The sequence below is a fragment of the Cebidichthys violaceus genome, unplaced genomic scaffold, assembly GCF_023349555.1.
Source record: "Cebidichthys violaceus isolate CVI_PGR_0920_01 unplaced genomic scaffold, fCebVio1.0.p SCAF_2, whole genome shotgun sequence".
In the NCBI taxonomy this organism is placed as follows: Eukaryota; Metazoa; Chordata; class Actinopteri; order Perciformes; family Stichaeidae; genus Cebidichthys; species Cebidichthys violaceus.
In genome coordinates this window covers 19817060-19838116 of record NW_027176372.1, presented here as the reverse complement: position 1 = coordinate 19838116, position 21057 = coordinate 19817060, and the positions used below count along the sequence as shown (strand labels likewise).

Below are 21057 nucleotides of genomic sequence, written 5' to 3'. Positions count from 1 at the left end.
CCCAAAACTATTTCTTTGAACTTTGTCCTTATAGTTGAGCAAAAAAAAAAAAAAAGATATCAACTGCAGTCAACTGTGATTTTTTTTGTATTATTGCTACAGGGGGGCGGCTGTGTCTTGTAAACACAATGGCATCATTGACCTACAGACCGCTCTCTCCCAGACAGTCAATCGCACAACAACTCATTACAACAAAACCCTGAGGTCTGTCATGCAGGATATGCACAATGGCAGTGCCATGGAGTTACTGCTTGTTCTTATCTCTTATTTCGGCTCTGAAGATTCACACCGCACATTCGGCTCCCGATTTGTCTTGTAAGTGTTTTTCATGTCTATAACTTCTTTTTCAGGAGAAAGTAAAAATGCTAACTGGTTATTTTTCAGCTGTGAACTGTGACTGCAAAGGAAGCTTCTGATAGACAATAAGAATCCCTTAATATCATCTTCACATCCTGCTTTCTAAACAGCTGGTGCAACTCATCCTGAAAGACCAGAATCAGGGTGAAGAGGCTCCTAAACTTAGATCACAGAATAGATACTCCCAAAGCACTAAATAAACTACAGCTGAGTTGTTTTGACTTGCGACAACAACATACAACATCACCATATGATGGATGACATTATGGCCACAGTGATTATGTTCAGACAAAGTCAAGTCAAAGGTGGTTTTCTCTCAGACAAATCTAATGTGAGCATTGGATCTCTCTAACTGACCTCAGCAGAGGTTTCCATTTTTTTGTGTGGCTGCAGGCTCTGAGGGGCCTAATAATAGTTCATTGTGAGTGAGCGCCTGGTACTGCCTCTCATTTGCTCCCTGAAGCTTCACACTGCCTCATGTACACACACACACACACACACACACACACACACACACACACACACACACACACACACACACACACACACACACACACACACACACACACACACACACACACACACACACACACACACACACACACAGGGGGCCGAGTACGGGATGCACACATGGGTGGGGAGACTTGACTCACTGTGCGCTGTTGTCTTGTATGTTTGAAGTGTAGTCATAGTCCAAACATTGTGATGGAGAGCTACACCCAGTGACTGGGACGACACCCAGTCGAGAACCAGGGCCGAACTGCAAGGACTAAAAAAAGCATCTAATAAGATTGTTGAAGGGCTTCTAAATTATGTATTCTTTAGTAATAAGAGTCATCAGTCATTTAAGTCATTCTGCTTAGCTTCTGTTTTAATAAGCATCATACATTTAGCACTATTTTTTCCACTTGTGTATTGTAACTAACTTAAAAAGAATCTCCCACTTGAAGTGAAATTCGCATCACCTTGTGTTCTTTTTCAGTTTATCTTCACAACATACTGAAGAACCACACGGCTCACGCTTGTGAAGGAGACACGCTCGTCATTGAGTGTCCCTCGAGGACGTCTGTTGTCGTCCTCTCAGCTTTCTATGGACGACGTGTTCCTAATCAGCATTTATGTCCCTCTGCAAACACAAACACGACTGTGGAGGAGGATAACGAATGCACTTCCCCGGTTGCCATCGAGGTAAATAAAATCAGAGTGAGACAAATGTGAAATCAAGTCCGTGTTTTAGTAAAAGGCTGTCGCGACCCACACTGTAGATGACACACACTTTGCTTGCAGAAAGTGGAGTCAGAGTGCCAGGATCGGCAGATCTGTCACATCCCTGTTTTCAGTCCAGTGTTTGGGCAGGACCCCTGTCCTCTCACCAGCAAGTACCTTCTAGTCGCCTACAAGTGCAGACCAGGTGTGTCGCTATGGTCCTATACTCATGTGGAAACAGTGGTCTGGATGCCAGCATATCAATCAGATCACTTATGTTGCTGAATTGAAAGTATTAAGCAACTAGAATTGTGTGTTCAAACATACTTCAAATTAATATCTACCATTTTAGTGAAGCACGGAAGTTCAGTCTAAAAAATTTGAAATGGCAGTTTGACAAAACAATCCCAACTCAAAGTCATTTGGGACTTGCATCCAGATCACACTGTCTTTACTAGATGTTTATCAAAATACTTCTTTCTGTAATCGTGTGTACATGCCATCTGCTTTTCAGAGCACCACCGCACAAGGCTGGTGTGTGAAAATGAGCGCCTGAGGCTGATGTGTAAAAACCAAACTGTGCTGGCGATCTACTCGGCCACGTTTGGACACCTGCTGCATGGCAGTCCTTACTGCCCTCAGGAACCTGGATCACACACCGACATGGGTCTGAACACAGGGCGCTTAAGAGTCATCTAGTGGCAAAAATGTGGAACAAATATCAGTTCTATAGACACAGTGGAGAATCATTTGTGTGCCTTATTTATTTATTTGTATATATTAGAGGTTAGATTTGAAAACCAGAGCCTAATGTTGCAACAATTGACTGATTTCTTATAATGAACGCATTACTCATTTTACTTGACTTCATTTATTCCAGAGTGTTTGTCACCATCGGCTCTGAGGAAAGTGTCACGCAGGTGTCACGGCAGAGAAAACTGCTCATTAGTGGCCGATACTCAAATCTTCGGGGACCCCTGCTTCCCCGGCACCAGGAAACACCTGCGAGTCTCCTACACTTGTGGTAAGTGACAAACCGGGTTTAAACTGCTTGTGACATGGTTTGCCGCATTATGTAAATATCTTAAATTTTCTATTCAGTGCCCCGGTATCTCTTGGAGGATGTGGGGCGAGGGTCAACGGATCCTTTCATGATCTCAGACTACACACATGGTGAGAGTAAGCAGACAATATTCACAGGTTTTGTTGCATGCAGCAGACTTTGACTGGCGTCTGAGCCCAGACCCCTCTCACCTGCAGGTGGATGGTACACTGGCCCCACCTACAGGCCTCAAAACGTGCTCTTAACCAACTCTCTGGAGATCATTGAAAAAATATTGGGTATGTGCGCTGATGTCTGTAAACATCAGGCAAGGGTTGCATGTACATTTCTTATCGTTGTTGTAGCTCATAAATAAAGGGCCATACCGGTGTTTTAGCGCGTTGATTTTCACACAGTACTGAAAGGACATGGAATTAGTGGTTGCTTGGGAAATTATGTGCATCAATAATGTAAAAACGTAGGGCATGCTTTGGTAAATTGTAAGCAGTAATGCAATCCAAGATATTTAACAACTGAATTTTCTGTTTTGTGCCACATTTGGAACTTAGTTTGATCCATGATCATCGCATGCCTCGGTCTCTTCCAGATTTCCCAGAGCGAGTTGCTCTGTACTTTGTCTCTGGCATCTGTGCTGGTCTGGTGTTCCTGCTCTGCCTGTTCGGTATACGGTCCACATTAGTGAGGGACGTTAAAGACCTGGTTTCTGACCTGAAGGAAGAGTTGAAGGCATCTCACAGACAGAGCAAGGAGCTCATGGAGGACCTCTTTGACGATGACATCTCAGACACGTCGTCCTTCCGTCACCTCACACAATCCTACCGCACGACAGAAACCCTCAGTCCTTCCACCTTGACTGTAGAGATGGTTGATCGAGACGTGGAACAGACGAGGGATCAGCCCAACGGAGACATTTGGCCACATCGAGACTCCAGCCCTTACGCCATTCACAAGATTAAAACCTATAACAATTGAGAAACATTTATGTGTGAAACTCCTTCGAAAGCATCCTTCTGCTATGATTAAAGTTGTGGACTGAAATTACACACATTCAGTTTACTTATCCATGTATTTTCAATCATGGTAAAATGACTCTAAACAATAAAGAGTGAAATATACAAAGTCCTAAGGTGTTAGATTAATTACAATCGTTATTAAGATTAACATTACACAATATGTTCTTTAAATTCATTGTTGTATAAATTCAGTTTCAGATTCTGCCTCAAATAATGCTCTGCCTTCATTCGTTTCGGTCCTTGGATGTCATGTAAAATGTAAAAAATAGCACATCATACTGTACATTAAAAACCTGAAAATGTACAAGTACGGCTGAAACGATTAGGAGAAAATGATTTGACAATTCTGGATCCTAAATCAAATTGCAATATCTGTTTTGTATAGGATTGCAACTAATGATTGTTTTCATGATGTATTAATCTGGTGATTATTTTCTTGAGTAATCGATAGATTGCTTGGTAAATTTGGTGAAAATTGTGAGAAATGTCATCCCAGAGCCCAAAGTGACATCTTCACAATCCTTATTTTAGTACAAACCCCAAAATTATAAAAAAATTAATTAAATTCATCCAAAAAAGAAACAAATACTCACATTTGTAAAGGTGGAACCATGAAATGCTTTCACCTTCTTATATACAGTCTGTGTTTCTTGCATGAAAATTTACTAAAACAACTGTTAAAATGGTTGTTAATTAATTTTCTGTCAATCTAATAATTGATTAATCGACTAATAGATTCAGGTGTATGTACTGTTGGATAATTAAAACAAAGCATTATTTTTTGATAACCTCTCTTGATGTTTAATGTGCAAAAATATTAAATTGTGAAGCAACTAAAGCTGTCAAACAACTGTAGTGAAATTAGTTGATTCACAACATTACCCTCTGAAATGTTCTGAATCAGAAGTGACATGAAAATAAAATCGACGTATGTCAAGTAAAAGCACCTTAAATTACAATCCTTCACTTAAATGTTACATTCCACCACCTGCAGCAAGCTAATCCCAACCCCCCAAAAGAAGACACAGATTTAGTGCATCTCTGACATGGACATAATTATGAATTTACCACATGACATTGCAGGTTTTCTTTTGTATCGATAGGCCTGAGAAGCATCTTTGTGTTTCTGGTCCACCCTCCGAGGCAGAAGGTGGCGTTATATATCTTAAACTTCTTGCCATCCGCCGCTAGAAATTAAGATGAGGAACAGAAGAGGGAGGGAGTCCACTTGGTAAACTCTACTGTATCGTTAAATGGCTAACTTAGCTTAAATCAGCCACAACCCATCAGCTATGTAGTCTAGTCTGTCCAGCCTGTTGCCTGACACAGAAAAGAACCACGACACTTGAAGGCTTTTGAAGAATGGCGATCACTAAGCGGGATATTGTGACTTCCCGACTCTAATGAACATTCGTGTCCACATCCAGCAGCAGCAACAACCACAGCTGGCTAACAAGCGGTTAGCATTAGCATCAAACAGCTGTCATTCCGGAAGGCCGCCACCGCACCGGGCGGAGATTTAACTTTCTCTCTCTGCGTGTCTGGACTGAATCAACACAAAGTCGCTAGCCAATGATAATTGTTGCTATTTAACATCTATCGGTAAGAATGGAGTCGTTTTTGGGGATATGCGACGAGGAGTGCTTGGCAATATCCTTTTTGAATTAAGTTACATTTTGTGTACGAGTGTGTTTTTCAGTTCCAGTTTTCATTAGCTCGTTGGCTAACGTTAGCTTTGACGTCAGGTAATGTTAGTTACGTTAGCCATTCGGCTAACTTGACAATTAGCTTTAGTTGATAATAAGATGCGTTGACTGTGTTAAATAACTTTAGCTAGCGGTTGCTGTTAACTCATACGAGTTAATTCCTCTGGTTATCGTATAACTAACGTTACAGCCTACTTGTAATTCAGTTCACTAGTAACCACACCAATATAACTAGTCTCATTTTAAGGTAACCATATTGTTCTTGAGCAGAATACTGTTAGCCATGATTCATTTCGGGTTAATGGTTAATTGGCTGCCACTAACCAACTTGGCCACCATCTCTTTTTTTCCTCTGTCACATAAATGTGCCTCTGATTGTTCAATAAGCATGGCTTCTTCTAACAAAGATCATCACCTCTGAGTATCTTCAATCTAACCACACGCATACTAATTTACCGGCTTAACATGGCAGTGAGGTCTGTCTGTCTGTCCGTCTGTCTGTCTGTCTGTCTGAGGGTAATTAAAATAACAACTCGGTGCTTGTGATGTCCAAGCGCCATTCTCATCCAAATAATTCCTTGATTGTGATGCTCACACTGTGAAAGTTCAGGAGCTGAGGGCTGGCCAGAAGGAGCCCAGACTACTGTCACTAATTGAGTGCAGGGGACAGTTTAAGTAAGTATCAGACAACCTGATGACTAAATATCAATGTGTTTCTGTCAGCTAGAAGGTGGATCTAGTGAGATGCCGCAGGTTTCGAAGGAGCTCTGAACACCTTGAGGATTTAGAAGTTCGTCTGCTGCTTCCACTATAGCTTTTGCTTTATTCTGATGAAATCCCAAGTTTTTACAACTTGGTGTGTTAGAAGGTAGACACTTGCTATTTGTCTTATGGGCAGGTTTTAATGTGCTATTTAACTCGCATGAAGATGGTTCAAAATACAGTCTGTTTTATCAAAAAGGTGTGTACCCTCATAGCGTCAAGATGATTTTTACTCTACGATTTGATTGTGTGTTAGGGTTGGTTGGCTTTTCTTATGAAATGAATAGATTTTATGGCAATTGGCATTACATACGAAGTGCATTTGAGCGTGTTTTAACCCGGGTCTTGGCAGCTTCAGCAGTTGTTTTGTGAAAGGGAATGTTGTGGGTGTTTTTAAATGATCAGCGCCGTTTGTGTTTGTAGCAGGTTGTGGCGTGGAACAGCTATAGTGAGGGAGAAAGCAATTACCCCGACCAGCAGTCAGCTCACTATCCAGAATTCCTCCACTTAGTCCTCGACCGTAATGAGACTCACATGGGCACCCGAACTTCATCCTCAGCTGACTGTTAAAACCACACACACACACACACACACACACACACACTCAACTGCGAAAAACCTGCGAAAGTGACATTTGTTGACATTTCTGGAATCGGTATGGAACATGACGTTATCACAAGGTTATCAAAATAAGAGAAGAAGCACATTACAATGCAACAACCCTACAGGAAACACTAAGTTAATCTGATCTGAATCTGTGTTTTATGTTCATCTTTGAGGCTGTATATTAGTGCTGATAATTAAACCTCTCATTAAGTATAGTATATTTTTTCCTGTGTTTTGCGTTTAGTGTTGGGATTTTAAAAACTATTTTATTTGCAACAATTCATACTTCAGAAGACATTGTCACTTGCAGATATGATACAAGTGTAAAGATATCTATTTTAAAGACGTGAGGCGCCTGAAATAGATATAGTATAGATAATAGAAACTGTGAACGATAGTGAGGTCTCAAAATAAACATTGAGTTGCAGCAGCATATCTGACGGTCTCAAATTAAAACCGCCATGAGTTTAACAACACCATCTCTAATTCAGAGCTACCGTTTTGTGGTGTTTCTGTTATTTCGTCCATGCTCTTAAACGGGTCCGTTAGCTTGCGACATCAAAGGGTTCCTTGCAGATTCTGGACAACTGTGAGTTCCTCTGACACAGCAGAGCTGACTCACTTTCCTCTCTTCAACAGCAATCGGACTCATTGTGAAGTGGAGAGGAAGTGTGGGCAGTGCACAGCAAGCTGCGCTGATCCTGGCAATTAGTCAGCCATTGTTAGAGAGTGAAATGTGACCTCGCCTACATTAAACCACATCGGAGATTTGAAGATACTTATGTTCATTATTCAATGACTCAAAGCTCGGCTTCTCTGAATGTGTGCCAGGTTGCTGCACTGGACTGAAGCAGTACGCTTGTTAGTTAATTGCTTTCTTATACTTACTCAACTAAAGCAACTGGACTGCAAATTTAACTTAAAGGAGACTTTTGCATGTGTGCATGTGCATTTCAGATTTTTGTAAATCTTAAATTCACAGTTTAATCCCTTCATGATTGTGATCTAACCCTAATTGTACATTTACCCATGTTGCATTACAAATGTTCAGGGCATGAAACCCTTTTAATTGCAATGAAAATGGCTGTTGTGAGAATAAAAGTAAAATAGCTGCAGACCGTCTGCATATGCTTTGTGTGTTACATGATTTTATTGATAATCTTAAATCATATTAAACATGACGGAGCTGATGTTAAGTGTGACTCTGTGCTGCTCTCATCCAGATTGGGTGTGTTGGCCACCCCTGATGCTGTTGTGTCTCGTCCAGTGGCTCAGCTGTCGATACCCATCAACGGTCATTTTGAAATTGTGCGAGGTATGCGGCTTCTTTTTTCCTTAATATCAAATTCACAGTATTTACTGCTAAGTAGAATCAAATGTTCAATACGTTTAAGTCGCCAGCTGCTTCAAGCTCTTTAGTTAGAGTTGATCCTCGCCTCACATTCTTTAACCGTAGTGGTGCATAATAGTGTTACTGTTTACTCAGGGTCACGTCACAGTGGTCTGAAAGTCCAAGGAGCATTTCCTCTGCACTTGGAAGGACAAAATGTCAAAATCAACCGACGACAACTTGAGCCTGTTGAAATACTTTATAACACCTTTTGGTTTACTTCACCTTTGAACTGCATGGGCACCGTTTAATCTCTCTTTCCTCTTTCATTTCAGAGGCTGAAGAGTCGCTTCTTATCAACTTCTCAGTAGCTTGTAAGTACGTTTTACCTCTCTTCAGATTAAACTTCCGTTTTGTTTCTATGCAGAAAATATGTTGTTTTTGGAACTCCATGCAAGCTGGCAATAATAAAATGGGCCTGTATTGTGGGAAACATGGCATTTATTGCAACACAGCCCCATTTTTAGAGCACGCCTTCAGCCAAATGTCCTTTATTTAGCAGCAGACGCTGGTCGTGGGTTACCAGGGCTCTCTGAGAGAATGCTGAGTTGGTTCACTATTAAATCACTTTGCTTTGTCTGCATTTCTAAGGCGTCAACATGTGTGTAAGTGTCTGTGTTTTCTGTAACCCTCTCAAGCCGGCGTTAGGATACGAATCAAAGGAGAACGGGCTCCAGAGCTGCTGTTGGAACTCGAGGACGATGATCGTTCTCAGACTTTCTTAGCCCAGGTGATAAGTGCTCAGCAACAAGGTAAGACGTCACTGTCTGTCAGGACTTTAGAGCAGTTGGATGATTAATTATTTAATTGCCCATCTAACATTTATTCACCGTGGGTGGATTATACCACTCGCTGATTTCCTGTGTATACTCGTCACCCACACACTAGTGGAGAGAGTCACTTTTTAATAATCAGATTGACCTTTTTAAAGGTGCCTAAGACGTACGTGACTATGCTTGAATTCTTACATATTATTTTTAGCCATGCAGCTCATGGAAATATGATTCCAGTAAAAGACGATTAATTATCAAACTGAATTTATGGTGTAAGGGAAAAATATATTCTTATATCATGAAACGTTTTAAAAGATGTACAACTGAAAGGGAAAGTGAGGAACACAAATACTGACATAACACAGCAGTCCTATAGAAGTAGTTAATCAGCTGTTATTATTCATCCTATAGTAATCAGTAGTGCTACAGTAGCTCTGTGTCCTCTTCAGTCTTTATATCAACACGCCACTTATCAGCTGAGATAATCTATGTTGTGTTATGACAGCGTTGCTCTTCTGGGTGTTGGTTTATTTTTAATTGCGTTAATGTTTACATTCCGTGATGTCAGCCAAAGCAGGATATGACTTTACTGAAGCAAAGTCAAAGGTTTATCTTTGGCAAGCTATTGTACATTTTATTGTTTATTTTGTGTCTTAAAATGATCTCTGGAAACGTGCTCCTTCTGTTTGAGCAAGGTTGTATTTGAGTGTTGATCACTGTGTGCTTCCTTCTGACAGCGCTGTTTACATTTTTTTTCAGTTCAATCCAAACTCACGAAACCCAAAGCGATGGAGCCCCTTGCACCGACGGTCCTGAGAGGTCAAGTCCCCATCCCACCGCAAAGAGCAAACAAGCCAGCGAACTCTGTGGGCTCCGGAGACAACCCACCCAGATCTACCAATGCACTGCCTCCCAACCTCAACAATAGCAGGTCAACAAACCAGACCAACACAGGTAATATACAAATACACTGTGTTTACATTTAGGCAAATACAACGGTAAAGAAAGCATAAATGATTAATCCTCTGGTTTTACTGTTCTACTGTTTCTGAAGATCCAGTTCAATCACTTGCCTTAGACTTTGGCTTTGAGGACAACTTCAATCACGCTCACAAAGTGGAGGAAAAGAAGAACCACCAGAATCGCATAGTTGCTGTCAGGGATCCTCCTCCGGTTCCCCCTCTACCTCCGCGCAAAGCCTCCTACGCTCCATCCAATCCTCTGCCTCCTCCACCCATCCCTAAAGACAGAGCTGTCTCCCTACAGGCCAAAGACAACTCCAGACCAGAGTAAGTTGACACCATGACATCTTATCAGGTTTACAGGAAGCACTGGAAACCGGCTAAAAATAGTTGACATCGGTTAAAACTGTTTGTATTTTATAACTGGCTCATTATCCCAAAGTGGAATCTATCCGGTGCTAAATAATTCTTACTTTTTCCCATTCCAGTAGTTTTAGGGCCGGGTATGACAGCCCGGACAGGCCGACGTCTTGGGGCGACAGCCCCACCACCAACAGCATGAGACAGGCCATGTTCTCCAGCCAGGCAGGACAAAGAGAATACCTCATCAAACACCGCCTGGGTAAGAAGGAGAATGAGTATGTGGACATCCAGACCTTCAGGTGAGAGGGCCGTCTTCATTCTGTTTATTGTTTGTTTTTTCGATTTTAGTTTAGAGCTGTGCATAACTACTGTTTTTTTTTTTGTTTCTTTAGGTTTTTCACAGGTACTTGGAACGTGAACGGCCAGGCTCCAGACAGCAGCCTTGAGCCGTGGCTCTGCTGTGACGCAGAACCTCCGGATATTTATGCTCTGGGGTCAGTGAGAATTTATCACACGGGACGTTTTCTGACCATGAAGTAATGCACGTCGTCCTCTGCTCTTGCTTGAAAGCATCCAATAATATGGTGACTTGGTTTATGACTCTAGTTTTCAAGAATTGGACTTGAGCACTGAAGCTTTCTTCTACATGGACTCGTCCAAGGAACAGCTGTGGGTGGAAGCAATGGAGAGGAGCTTGCACCGAAAAGCCAAGTACAAGAGGGTGAGTAGAGAGAAGTCTACTTTATACTATATGTCATCCTCCCCGGCCCCGAAGATTGTAAAGAAGTGCTTTTCGTCTTATCAGAGTAACACCAGTAATTGTCCGACCATTTAGAACTTGGTTGGACAAAAGCATATCGTCCAACCAACCACAAGATTGAAAATGTGCTAACTTGCTTTTTCTTTATGTCTACAGGTCCGAATCATACGTCTTGTTGGGATGATGCTCGTGGTTTTTGTCAAAAAGATTCACAAGAATCATATAAAGGAAGTGGCTGCAGAGCATGTGGGGACAGGAATCATGGGAAAAATGGTTTGTTCAACACTACACTTACCACACTGCCTCAAGATACACATAGTGATAAACAACCAAGGGATAAATGTACCATGTGTTTTGTGCAGCAGAAAAATAAGTGAAATGTAATTCTTTCAGGGAAACAAAGGAGGTGTGGCAGTGAGGTTTGTTTTCCACAACACTAGCTTCTGCATCGTCAACTCCCATCTAGCGGCACACGTGGAAGACTTTGAGCGCCGCAACCAGGACTATAAAGACATCTGTGCCCGCATGACCTTCCACTTACTGGACCACCCCCCTCTCAGCATCGTCAAGCATGAGTGAGATCCTCACTCATTCATGTCCAGAGTGTTGAACTAATGTGTAATGTGCAGATTTTACACTCATTGGTTGTGCTTGCATCATGAGTTTGAGGGTTTGTTTACAATGTGAACTATCTCTGTGTCCTTTGTGTTTCAGTGTAGTGATCTGGCTCGGGGATTTAAACTATCGTCTGTTCTTGTACGACTCTGCTGAGGTCAAACAGCTCATTTCTCAGAATGAGCTAAAGAAGCTTCAGGAGGTTGATCAGGTAAGAGAGTGTTGAAAGATCTTTTTATCTTTAAAAACACAGACAACTTTTAGCACTATTGCTTCTGTCTCCACAATAAGCTACAGTTTCCTTCTTTGCCTTTGAATGCATGCCTCCACAGTGAACAAATAATCTGAAAACGGAATAAATCGTTGATGAATTGAAGTAAATGGAAGCCAGCTTTAACAACGCATCAAAAATCCATTCACTAACTCTCGCACGACTCGTGCAGTTTAATCCAAGTCTCGTTTATCCTCATGCGTGCTTGTGCAAGCTGGGGCGGTAGTGGCGTAAGTGTTATAAATGGTAGGATCTTTTGAAGATGCATGTTTGGGAAGTAGTTGGTGTAGTTTGAGTTGTACGACTGGATAAATGAGACTTTTTATTATACTGCAAGAGTTGTGTGAGAGATTCTAAACTGATGTTTTGCTGTTTTTAAAACTGGTTTCCATTCATTTAACGATTTACTATATTTTCTTCAAATAATCTATTATGATATAGGTCAAGGATGTTTTCTGGTAATTTAATAAATACATAGTCTATATGAAATAACCACATCGTAAAGCCTACTTTGTATACTCCTGTCCTTTTTCAAATTAAATATTGAAAAAATAAAATGCACTTCTTTCTCATTTTATTTAGAACTTAAGTGCAAAATAATCAGATTTTTTCTGAGAAATTTGAGTTGGTAAGTGCTTGTTATAAACTAAACACTCATTCACCAAATAATACTTTGAAATGTTGCCAATTTTGTGTAGTTAAACATTCAGAGGCAGACAAAGAGAGCCTTCACAGACTTCATGGAGGGAGAGATCAACTTCATCCCCACATACAAGTACGACCCCAAAACGGATCGATGGGACTCAAGGTATCCATTTTTCTTTTTTCATGATTTGACTCTCAAACTTACTCCTGGCTTTCTATCGCTACTGTCAACTTGTCCTCAGTTTTCTTTTTTTTTTCTTTGGAATCCCGATTCAATTTTGCCAGTAAGGAAGCTTTTTCCAGCTTTATCGTTACACTAATACAGAGTGAGCTGTGTGTGTGTGTGTGTGTGTGTGTGTGTGTGTGTGTGTGTGTGTGTGTGTGTGTGTGTGTGTGTCTGAGATGTCTGATGTCTGACCCGTAACTTTGCCTCTGAACCTGTGGCTGTTTCCTGCAGTGGGAAGTGTCGAGTCCCGGCTTGGTGTGACAGAATCCTGTGGAGAGGAAACAATGTCAAGCAGCTCAAATATCGAAGTCACATGGAGCTGCAAACTAGTGACCACAAGCCTGTCAGCGCTGTCTTCAGTGTCGGGGTAAGAAGCCATGTTATCAAATATAACATGGCAACTGACTGACTGGTTTTTGGTCAAACATGCACGGTTCTGCTGTTAATTCTGCTGAATAAAACCTGTGTGTTTTTGTACAGGTGAAGGTGGTAAATGAGCAGCGCCACAAAAAGGTGTTTGAGGAGATTGTTCGGGCGATGGACCGAATGGAGAATGATTTCCTTCCATCCGTAACTCTGGACAAGAGAGAGGTAAAAATAAAGTCCTCTCGTACACATGCACTCATTATACTGAGAATCTGTCTTCAGTTCCTTCCTCAATGACATCATCTCAGGCACTAATCACTGATAACCTGATAAACAGTGTAGCTTTATCTAATTTATCCACAGATTAGGAGGATCCAGTTTCTGGTGAATCTGTTGTTAACGTTGCTTCTCTTTTCCCCGTTATGCAGTTTGCATTTGGTAATGTGAAATTCCGGCAGCTTCAGAAGGAGCGTTTCCAAATAACGAATGACGGGCAGGTCCCCTGTCACTTTGCCTTCATCCCCAAACTCAATGACTCGCAGTATTGCAAGCCGTGGCTCCGTGCCGAGCCAAGCGACGGATTCCTCGAGCCGAGTAAGTCTGAATAACTCCCCTTTTCTATTTTGATTGTTCTTAGTCTCGTTACCTTGACTTTTAGATCCGTGATCATGTCGGGTTTCAGTCATTGGTGATGAAATGTAAAAGGCAGATTATAAATTTAGCTGTATTTCTTCAGGAATTGTACTGCCATATGTGCCGCTGTAATGGTGTCATACGACTATTGTGGAGGAGCGTTCCATTCACCGTTTTTTAACTGTTTCATTAAAACCCTGACTTATCCTCCTGAACAGATGAGATCTTGGAGATCTATCTGGAGATATACGTCAGTAAAGACTCCGTCACGCTGCTGAACTCTGGAGAGGACACCATCGAGGACATTCTGGTGCTCCATCTGGACCGTGGCAAGGACTACTTCATCACCATCTCCGGCACCTACCAGCCCAGCTGCTTTGGCACCTCGCTGGAGACTCTGTGCCGGATGAAGAAGCCCATCAGAGAGATCCCCATCACCAAACTAATTGACCTGGTGAGGGAAAGGGAAACCCAATCATACATGTTAAAAGTGATAGGATTAGTGAACAGAGACGCATTATTTTCCTCGGGTTAGTTGAAGCTCTGATTGAGGAAACATAGGATAGATGGCTGTGCCTCACTCTGTAGCTATTCACCACCTGAAACCTGAGCAGACATGTGAGAGTTTGTTCATTCCCTCAGGCTAAACCCGGTCACAGAGAGAGAACTATATTTGGAGCGCAAAAAGAATGTCTCAACCTGTATATTTCTGGCCAAAAGAGGCCAAGGGAACGAGGAAGTGGCAAAAACATAGGACTGGAGCTCCTAAAGAACAGGGACAACTGACTCAGGTTAGGTCCATAAATAGACTCCTCTGGTCTTCACCACATTCATGTTTGACTTAATCTGATTTTCTTAGGATTATACTATCATTCAGTACTCCTTTTATTTCTATTTGAACTATTCCATTTTCCTACTGGCCTGGTGGATTTGATCAATGATTTATTCAAGAACAATCCATAATCATATCTTGTGATTCTGTGTTCATGCATACTTCTTCGATCTGCTTTGTTCTTTCTTCTTTTGTTTCCTTTCATCGCCTCTAATTGCCTTGATCATTCCTTTCCAACTCTTCACTGTGGTTGTGGGCTGACTTCTTGCTCAGGGAGAGGACAGCTACATGGAAAAGGTAAAATATTAGCTCAATAGTGATCCGCTATCGGGGAAATCAAGGTCAATGTTACCGTTTAGCTTTATGACACTTTATTGACCTTCCTCGGTCGCTCGTGTCGTAAAGATAAAGTGGTTCTATTATTATTTGAATCATTCATGTGAGGAAGTGATATCAGCAAACGCCCCAGTGTGGACTACACCCTGTTAATGTCCAACTTTAACCATAAAGATTCACATACTGTAGTAGAAATACATTTATGCGTAAAATTGTTACGCAGGAAACGATCAGGAAGTAAAGGAATAGTTTCACATTTTTTAAAATGTACTTTATATCTGAGAATTAGATGAGAGGTTTGTCCTGTGTTAAACCAACGATGGTAAGTAACGTACTCACTCAAATGTTGGACTGTTCCTTTAACGTGCAGTCAATATCGGCTCCAATATTTTCTGTCCTTAGGTTGATTTTAAAAAGTGGCTTCACTAGCTAATCAGAAAATGGAATCGGTGCATACTCTCTACAAGCGCTGACAAGCGGAAAAACACTTGTTAACCCTAAAGGCAATCATAGAGCAGACCCTGCCAGCTTAGTTATAATCTGTGTGCGTGGATCAGTCACCCCTTAAATCTCCCCCGGCCCATTGAGGACAGAGTACACCAGTCCAATGAAACTCAAGACACGCAATCACACCAAACCCCATTTCACAGCAGGTCACCCTGACTGCCCCCCCCCCCCGTACACATGAGTAAAGCTAATGAGAAGAAGTATTAGCATCTGGCTTCATAGGAGTGTTTGAGCTGAACAAATGTCTCCTCTTCCATTTCATAACTAGTTACTGATCAGTGAAACTGAGTAGCTGCACGAGTAAACAGATATCCACTTAGTCTTTCGTTTCCTAACAATGTAACAATATATACATTTATATTGAAGCATTCTTGGCTTTGAATCCCCTCTGGAAGATTCACCAGACTGTAAATACCCTGAATGTTCACAGTAGAAGCTTTAGCTGTTAAGACAATTTACAGAATATTCCATTCACTATACATGTTAGCATCGTTCCCCGTTAAAGGTCCACTCCAGTTTCCTCTGCATCTCTGTGCAGCCTCAATAGCTGTGGTTATTTTTGGACGTCTGTCTTGAGTCTCGGGAATCCATTTGCAGTGACAAAAAGAATGTGATATCCAGACCTTTTTTTCTTTAAATGGCTCTCCTTCATTTGAGATTCCAGACCCTAGAAATAATCCTGACCTCACTTTACCTCCTACTCCATCCCTAATTGATGAGAAGATCATGTGCAGTCACTCTACAAGTCTCGATGAATCACACAGCATGGGAATAATGTCATGATTTCAATCATTTTCTTGGAATACATAAATGGGGGAATATTGGTGTCACTGCTACTATTTGTTAGTACACAGTAACGTGACTGTGTTGTCTCTCATCAGGAAAAGTCAAAGATGAGTTTCCTGATGGTGGATGGTGCAAGTACCGAGGACAAACCTCTAAAGATCCCCAAAGAAGTCTGGATTCTTGTCAACCATCTCTTCACCCGGTCCTGTGATCAGGTGAGAGGGCTACAACTGATAAAATACTCACTTTATCTGATAAAATACTCACTACAACTGATAAAATACTCACTATATCTGATAAAATACTCACTACAACTGATAAAATACTCACTTTATCTGATAAAATACTCACTACAACTGATAAAATACTCACTTTATCTGATAAAATACTCACTACAACTGATAAAATACTCACTTTATCTGATAAAATACTCACTACAACTGATAAAATACTCACTACTACTCATAAAATACTCACTACAACTCATAAAATACTAACTTGTGTGTCAACTGGTTAAATACTGGCCGCAACTGATAAGATACTGCAACCTCAACTGATGTCTATCATGAGAGTTGATAAGACCATGAATTTGAGGGATGTAGTTTATTGAATTTTTTTGTTGACAATGGTCTATTAACTGTCTCACTTTCATGTAATCCTCCTTAAAGACCAAGGAAAGGCCCATATGCTATAACGTGATAATATCCCAGATAATATCACAGTATCCATTTTTTGTAGCAATTTTTTAATTGGAACATTTTGCAAAATCACCACTGGGTTAGTGAGGGGAATTGTTTTGCGTGATTGATTTGTTTATTTAAAAAAAAAAAGTTGTTGCAGTGTAATCATCGTGATCCTAAGAGAAAATGGTTCCTTATATTCAAAGAAATATGCTTTTTTAATGTTACAAACCTGATGACAAACAGTACAGCATGGAGCCTTATGAAGGTCTCTGTACGTTACGTTCAGGCACATTAGCATTAGTTGCAGAAACAAACCGGTTTATTGGTCTCCCTGAAGAGAAAAGGTGATTTATGTAACACTAAAGATGAAGTTCATTTCATGTTTTTAGACCTCATTATATGATGATTTACAGGCCTCACTTTTCTTAATGTTGGGTGATTTGTATGTGCGTGACACAATAACTACATAACGAACACAGCATATACTCATACTGATTGTGCACAGAGGTTCTTGTGGGAACTGTTCTTAAATGTTCTGTGTTTGTCTCTGTGCGTCTCCCAGGAGGACTTGTTCCAGACACCAGGACTACAAGAGGAGCTGCAGAGCATCATCGACTGTCTGGACACCAGCATCCCAGACTCCATCTGTATCCTTGTTTATGGAGCCGGTCCCCCCAAGACCCAGTCCTGCAATCACGGAAATGCCAAACGGCGCATAAAATATAAGACACAGAGCGGCAATAAGACACATACGTTCATGCTAACTCAATTATCTCATTGGTCCTGTTGTCTTCATCTTGAGGATCCTTGTCACTGTTATTAGCATTATTATGACAATATTAATAACAACAATAATAGTAGTAATCACGTGACCTTGTTGGAGGGACCCTTCCTCTCAGTATGTTCATAGCGCTCCGTATTTGCTTGTTCTTCCTGAACTGTTCATGTAGCGGGTTGTAACCACTCTGTCGCTGAGGCTCTGCTGATCTTCTTGGAGGCCTTGCCAGAGCCAGTGGTGTGTTATGAACTCTACCAGCGGTGCCTGGACTGCGCTCACGACAGCCGCCTCTGCAAACAGGTGCAGTGATGCTCCAGTTCCCCGTCATTACTTTGCTTAGCTTCTGTGCTTTTACTCCTACCACCATCTACTGTAGGTTTACAGTATGTACACTCATACGATCCCACTTAAAAAGATCCAAACTATTCCTTTAACATACCGTGTAGTTATCTGTACGATGTTCACCAGTTAGGCATTGCTTATTTTAATGCAGCTGTATAGGTACGTGTAGAAAGGCTATGTCTTGGCTCAGCATTATCCCAGGATGTTTCTATGTCCTGTACTGAATACAGTAATGTGTATGACTAACCTTTCTCTACTTGTGACAATTGACAGTTAATCTCCCAGTTGCCCCGAGCTCACCGCAACGTGTTTCGCTACTTAATGGCTTTTCTGAAGGAGCTTCTCAAGCACTCGCACAACAACAACCTGACGGCCAGCCTAATAGGTATGAAGTGGAAACCTCCTACCTTAATGCTCACTACACGAACAGCCAGCTTAATGTTTCTAATGCGTATCGGTCTCAGATCAATTGGAACAACATAGCACAACAAGACCATTGTAGTATAAATGGTTTGTTGTGTTTATCCCACGAATACGAGGAATCGGGTAACGACATCAATCCCCATAAGCCAGTGTGACTATTATTATTTTATGTAAATGTTTACACAAAATACTGCACTTTTGTGCCAGTATTAAATTGAATCTACAATAAAAACACGTATATAATGGTACCCATTGCTTGAGATGATATGTTAGTCTTTAGAGTGCAGAGTTCAGACTAATGTACTGTACCCTGTTTAAAGGCATTTAAACAGGGATATGATTTACTCTCATTACTTTTTGATTTTCTGTCAGTCAGGACTTTTACCCATCATCCTTATGGTATTCAGCTAAATATCCTGACAAACCACAAGGGTTGGCTACAGGGACATGACTGTTTTGATGGTGTATTATTGTGTTCACACTGCTGGTAGTACAGAACAAGGAAAACTGTTTTATTTTATTTGACTACATAGACGTGTCTTTTCTTGACCTTGTTGTCCTGCTCTTTTTATTGTAGCGACACTCTTTGCCAGCCTCCTCATCCGTCCCCCTCCCAAGCTGATGGCCAGGCAGACGCCACACGACCGGCAGAAAGCCATCGACTTCATCCTGGGTTTCCTCATGGCGGGAGACGAGGAGTAACCGAGACCGATGGTACCTCACCTCGTTGGTCGGGTTTGGAGTTGATTCCCAACCTGCCTTACCGTTGGACCTGATTTACATGGTATTTAGTCATCTATCGGAGACCAGTGCAGCTGTTTTGCACCCTACCTTTTCACAAACTCTCAAGCTAGAGGAACTCGCGACTTCACTGAAACTGTGGTGATTTCACCGAGTGTCGTATCACAGAATGACCCCTCGCTGGATTGGGAAGCACTTGGGATAGGTTTCAACTGATGCCTACGCACTTTCTTATGACCTTAAGGCCCCGTGTCTCCGGAGTAGAGTCGTCCTCGTCCTCAGCTGACACTTCTTAGTGGAGGTGATCATGCCAAAACAACCCCTGAACAGTGAGTGGTAATAATGTGAAAACACTATGTATCCGTAGATCAATTACACTAAAGAAAAGGAGATTTACTGAAGTTTTAGGACGTAGACTGAATACTAGTATAAAGCATAAAGCAAATCGTTAGAAAAATGGGATAATTGTGGAACTGAATCACTAAGAATGTTTAAGCTTTAGATAAATCATGACAATCATCCGTTTTAACTGAGGGGACAATATCATAGATATCTTCAAGAACTATTTGTTACCATATTCATTGTATTTTAACTGTTATTTATATATATTTTGTTCTTGTTCACCATCTGAACGGTTTCTGGTTTCTACTATAATATGGTTTATTTTTTGGTTTTAAGATATTCATTGCTTGTTTTTTTTTTTATCATCCCATTATTGAAAACTCTGTGTCGTGAATGTTTGCTGTTTCTGTGTAACTCCAGCCGTGAGCCTTACGTCTCGGTTTTTTGCCAGTTCCTCTCGAGTTACAAAACAAGTATGTTAACACACTAACTTCCTGGTTAACCAGAATCAAGTGAGGAGTCTCCCTCCATGGTTCTTGATGTCTTAAATGATGTAAATAGTGATCGTTTCCCTGTTTCATGGGTACTTTACTGTCGGTATGGTGGCGCAAATCTGTGGTGGTGTCTGCAGTTTGTCCTGTTTGTCATGAAGGTGGTGCTGTTGGTGTCTGTGTTTGTTTACATGTCCTTTTCACTCACTTCTGCCACATCTTAATGCCACAGCCGTTGTGTTCTTAATGGTAAATCCAGATCGCTTAAGGTGCTGCGGCTCTTTCTGTGTGCACAATGTAGCGGATCATTACTCTGCAGGAGACAGTCTTTGTGCCACTGAGGACATTCTGTAGTCACTGTTGCGAAACATGTCATTGTCATTGAAATAAGGAACTTCTGCTGTATCATTTCCTCTTTAAAAGTTTTTCCTCTTTTACAGTTTTAGAGATATCAGCAGTAGTTCTCCCAGTCGACACAAATATTCGCATGTATGACATTAATTCCCCTTTGAGCTTCTGAGGATTTAATGTTCGGAGGCCATTGTGAGAACATTATGTAATGTTACAACACTGACAGTCATGGCACTTATAGAAATGCCTGTTGGGCTGAAGTTGCTCTATTCTTGTTTTTTCTGCCCGATTGCCATCAATACACTAAATTCTGATTGTTTTCATCAAGCCGAGCTTTGACCCTGAATGAAGAGTTCCTGGTGAGTCAGATTTGAGAGAGACATTTTACAATAGCCACTTATTTTTTTCATTTTGTCTTTATGCTGTCCTCATTGTGTTAAACACAGAATCAATATAATCAATAACCTCCAATTTCAAGTGTTGTCTTATCCCACCGGCTGATGCATCTGTGTGGATCCGTTGTGCTTCTTTGTCTTCAGTTTTGTCACAATCTGTTCATAAAAATTAAGGTACATTTAAAGGTACGTGAGGAAACACTCGCACCATGTTTTCCACAGATTTTTGGTGCTTTTAATTTATTTAACAGAAATAAAACTGTCTAAAGCTGTTTTTGTTTTTTTTCCATTAAACTCCGTCTTTTTTATTGACCGCTTTGCTGCTTCGATAAA

The 21057-nt window shown here is 41.1% G+C and overlaps 2 protein-coding genes across 5 annotated transcripts; both read left to right on the top strand.

The window, feature by feature from the left end:
• Positions 1 to 220: 220 nt before the first annotated feature.
• Positions 221 to 4580, top strand: si:ch73-335m24.2 (protein eva-1 homolog C). Its single transcript, XM_068715088.1, is given in 9 exon segments — positions 221 to 243; positions 245 to 315; positions 1340 to 1545; positions 1645 to 1768; positions 2078 to 2230; positions 2444 to 2587; positions 2665 to 2736; positions 2824 to 2904; positions 3213 to 4580. Coding segments are annotated over 9 exon segments (1260 nt in total). The 3' UTR covers positions 3599 to 4580.
• A 4190-nt stretch (positions 4581 to 8770) lies between these two features.
• ocrl (OCRL inositol polyphosphate-5-phosphatase) lies at positions 8771 to 20996 on the top strand. Of its 4 annotated transcripts, XM_068715083.1 has the most exons (20): positions 8771 to 8855; positions 9636 to 9830; positions 9931 to 10165; positions 10327 to 10500; positions 10594 to 10695; positions 10808 to 10922; positions 11118 to 11234; positions 11355 to 11536; positions 11676 to 11787; positions 12546 to 12655; positions 12950 to 13085; positions 13199 to 13309; positions 13513 to 13678; positions 13936 to 14171; positions 14823 to 14846; positions 16274 to 16393; positions 17424 to 17508; positions 17812 to 17939; positions 18255 to 18366; positions 18982 to 20996. In XM_068715083.1, exons 2-20 carry the CDS (start codon positions 9665 to 9667, stop codon positions 19104 to 19106), a joined length of 2556 nt encoding a protein of 851 aa, XP_068571184.1. In that variant the 5' UTR covers positions 8771 to 8855; positions 9636 to 9664; the 3' UTR covers positions 19107 to 20996. The 4 variants fall into 4 exon arrangements, with proteins under 4 accessions (XP_068571184.1, XP_068571185.1, XP_068571186.1 ...); XM_068715084.1 differs by lacking the exon at positions 14823 to 14846; XM_068715085.1 differs by lacking the exons at positions 17424 to 17508; positions 17812 to 17939; positions 18255 to 18366; positions 18982 to 20996 and adding an exon at positions 14360 to 14508 and having other exon boundaries at positions 16274 to 16331.
• Positions 20997 to 21057: the final 61 nt, after the last annotated feature.

What these genes read in the sequence shown, in the direction of transcription:
- ocrl (XM_068715083.1), top strand. Translation starts at nt 9,665, where the DNA reads ATGGAGCCCCTTGCACCGACGGTCCTGAGAGGTCAAGTCCCCATCCCA. An exon ending in ACGGATCGATGGGACTCAAG is followed by an intron (nt 12,656 to 12,949) that starts GTATCCATTTTT and finishes TGTTTCCTGCAG; the next exon opens with TGGGAAGTGTCGAGTCCCGG. An exon ending in TCACCCGGTCCTGTGATCAG is followed by an intron (nt 16,394 to 17,423) that starts GTGAGAGGGCTA and finishes TGCGTCTCCCAG; the next exon opens with GAGGACTTGTTCCAGACACC.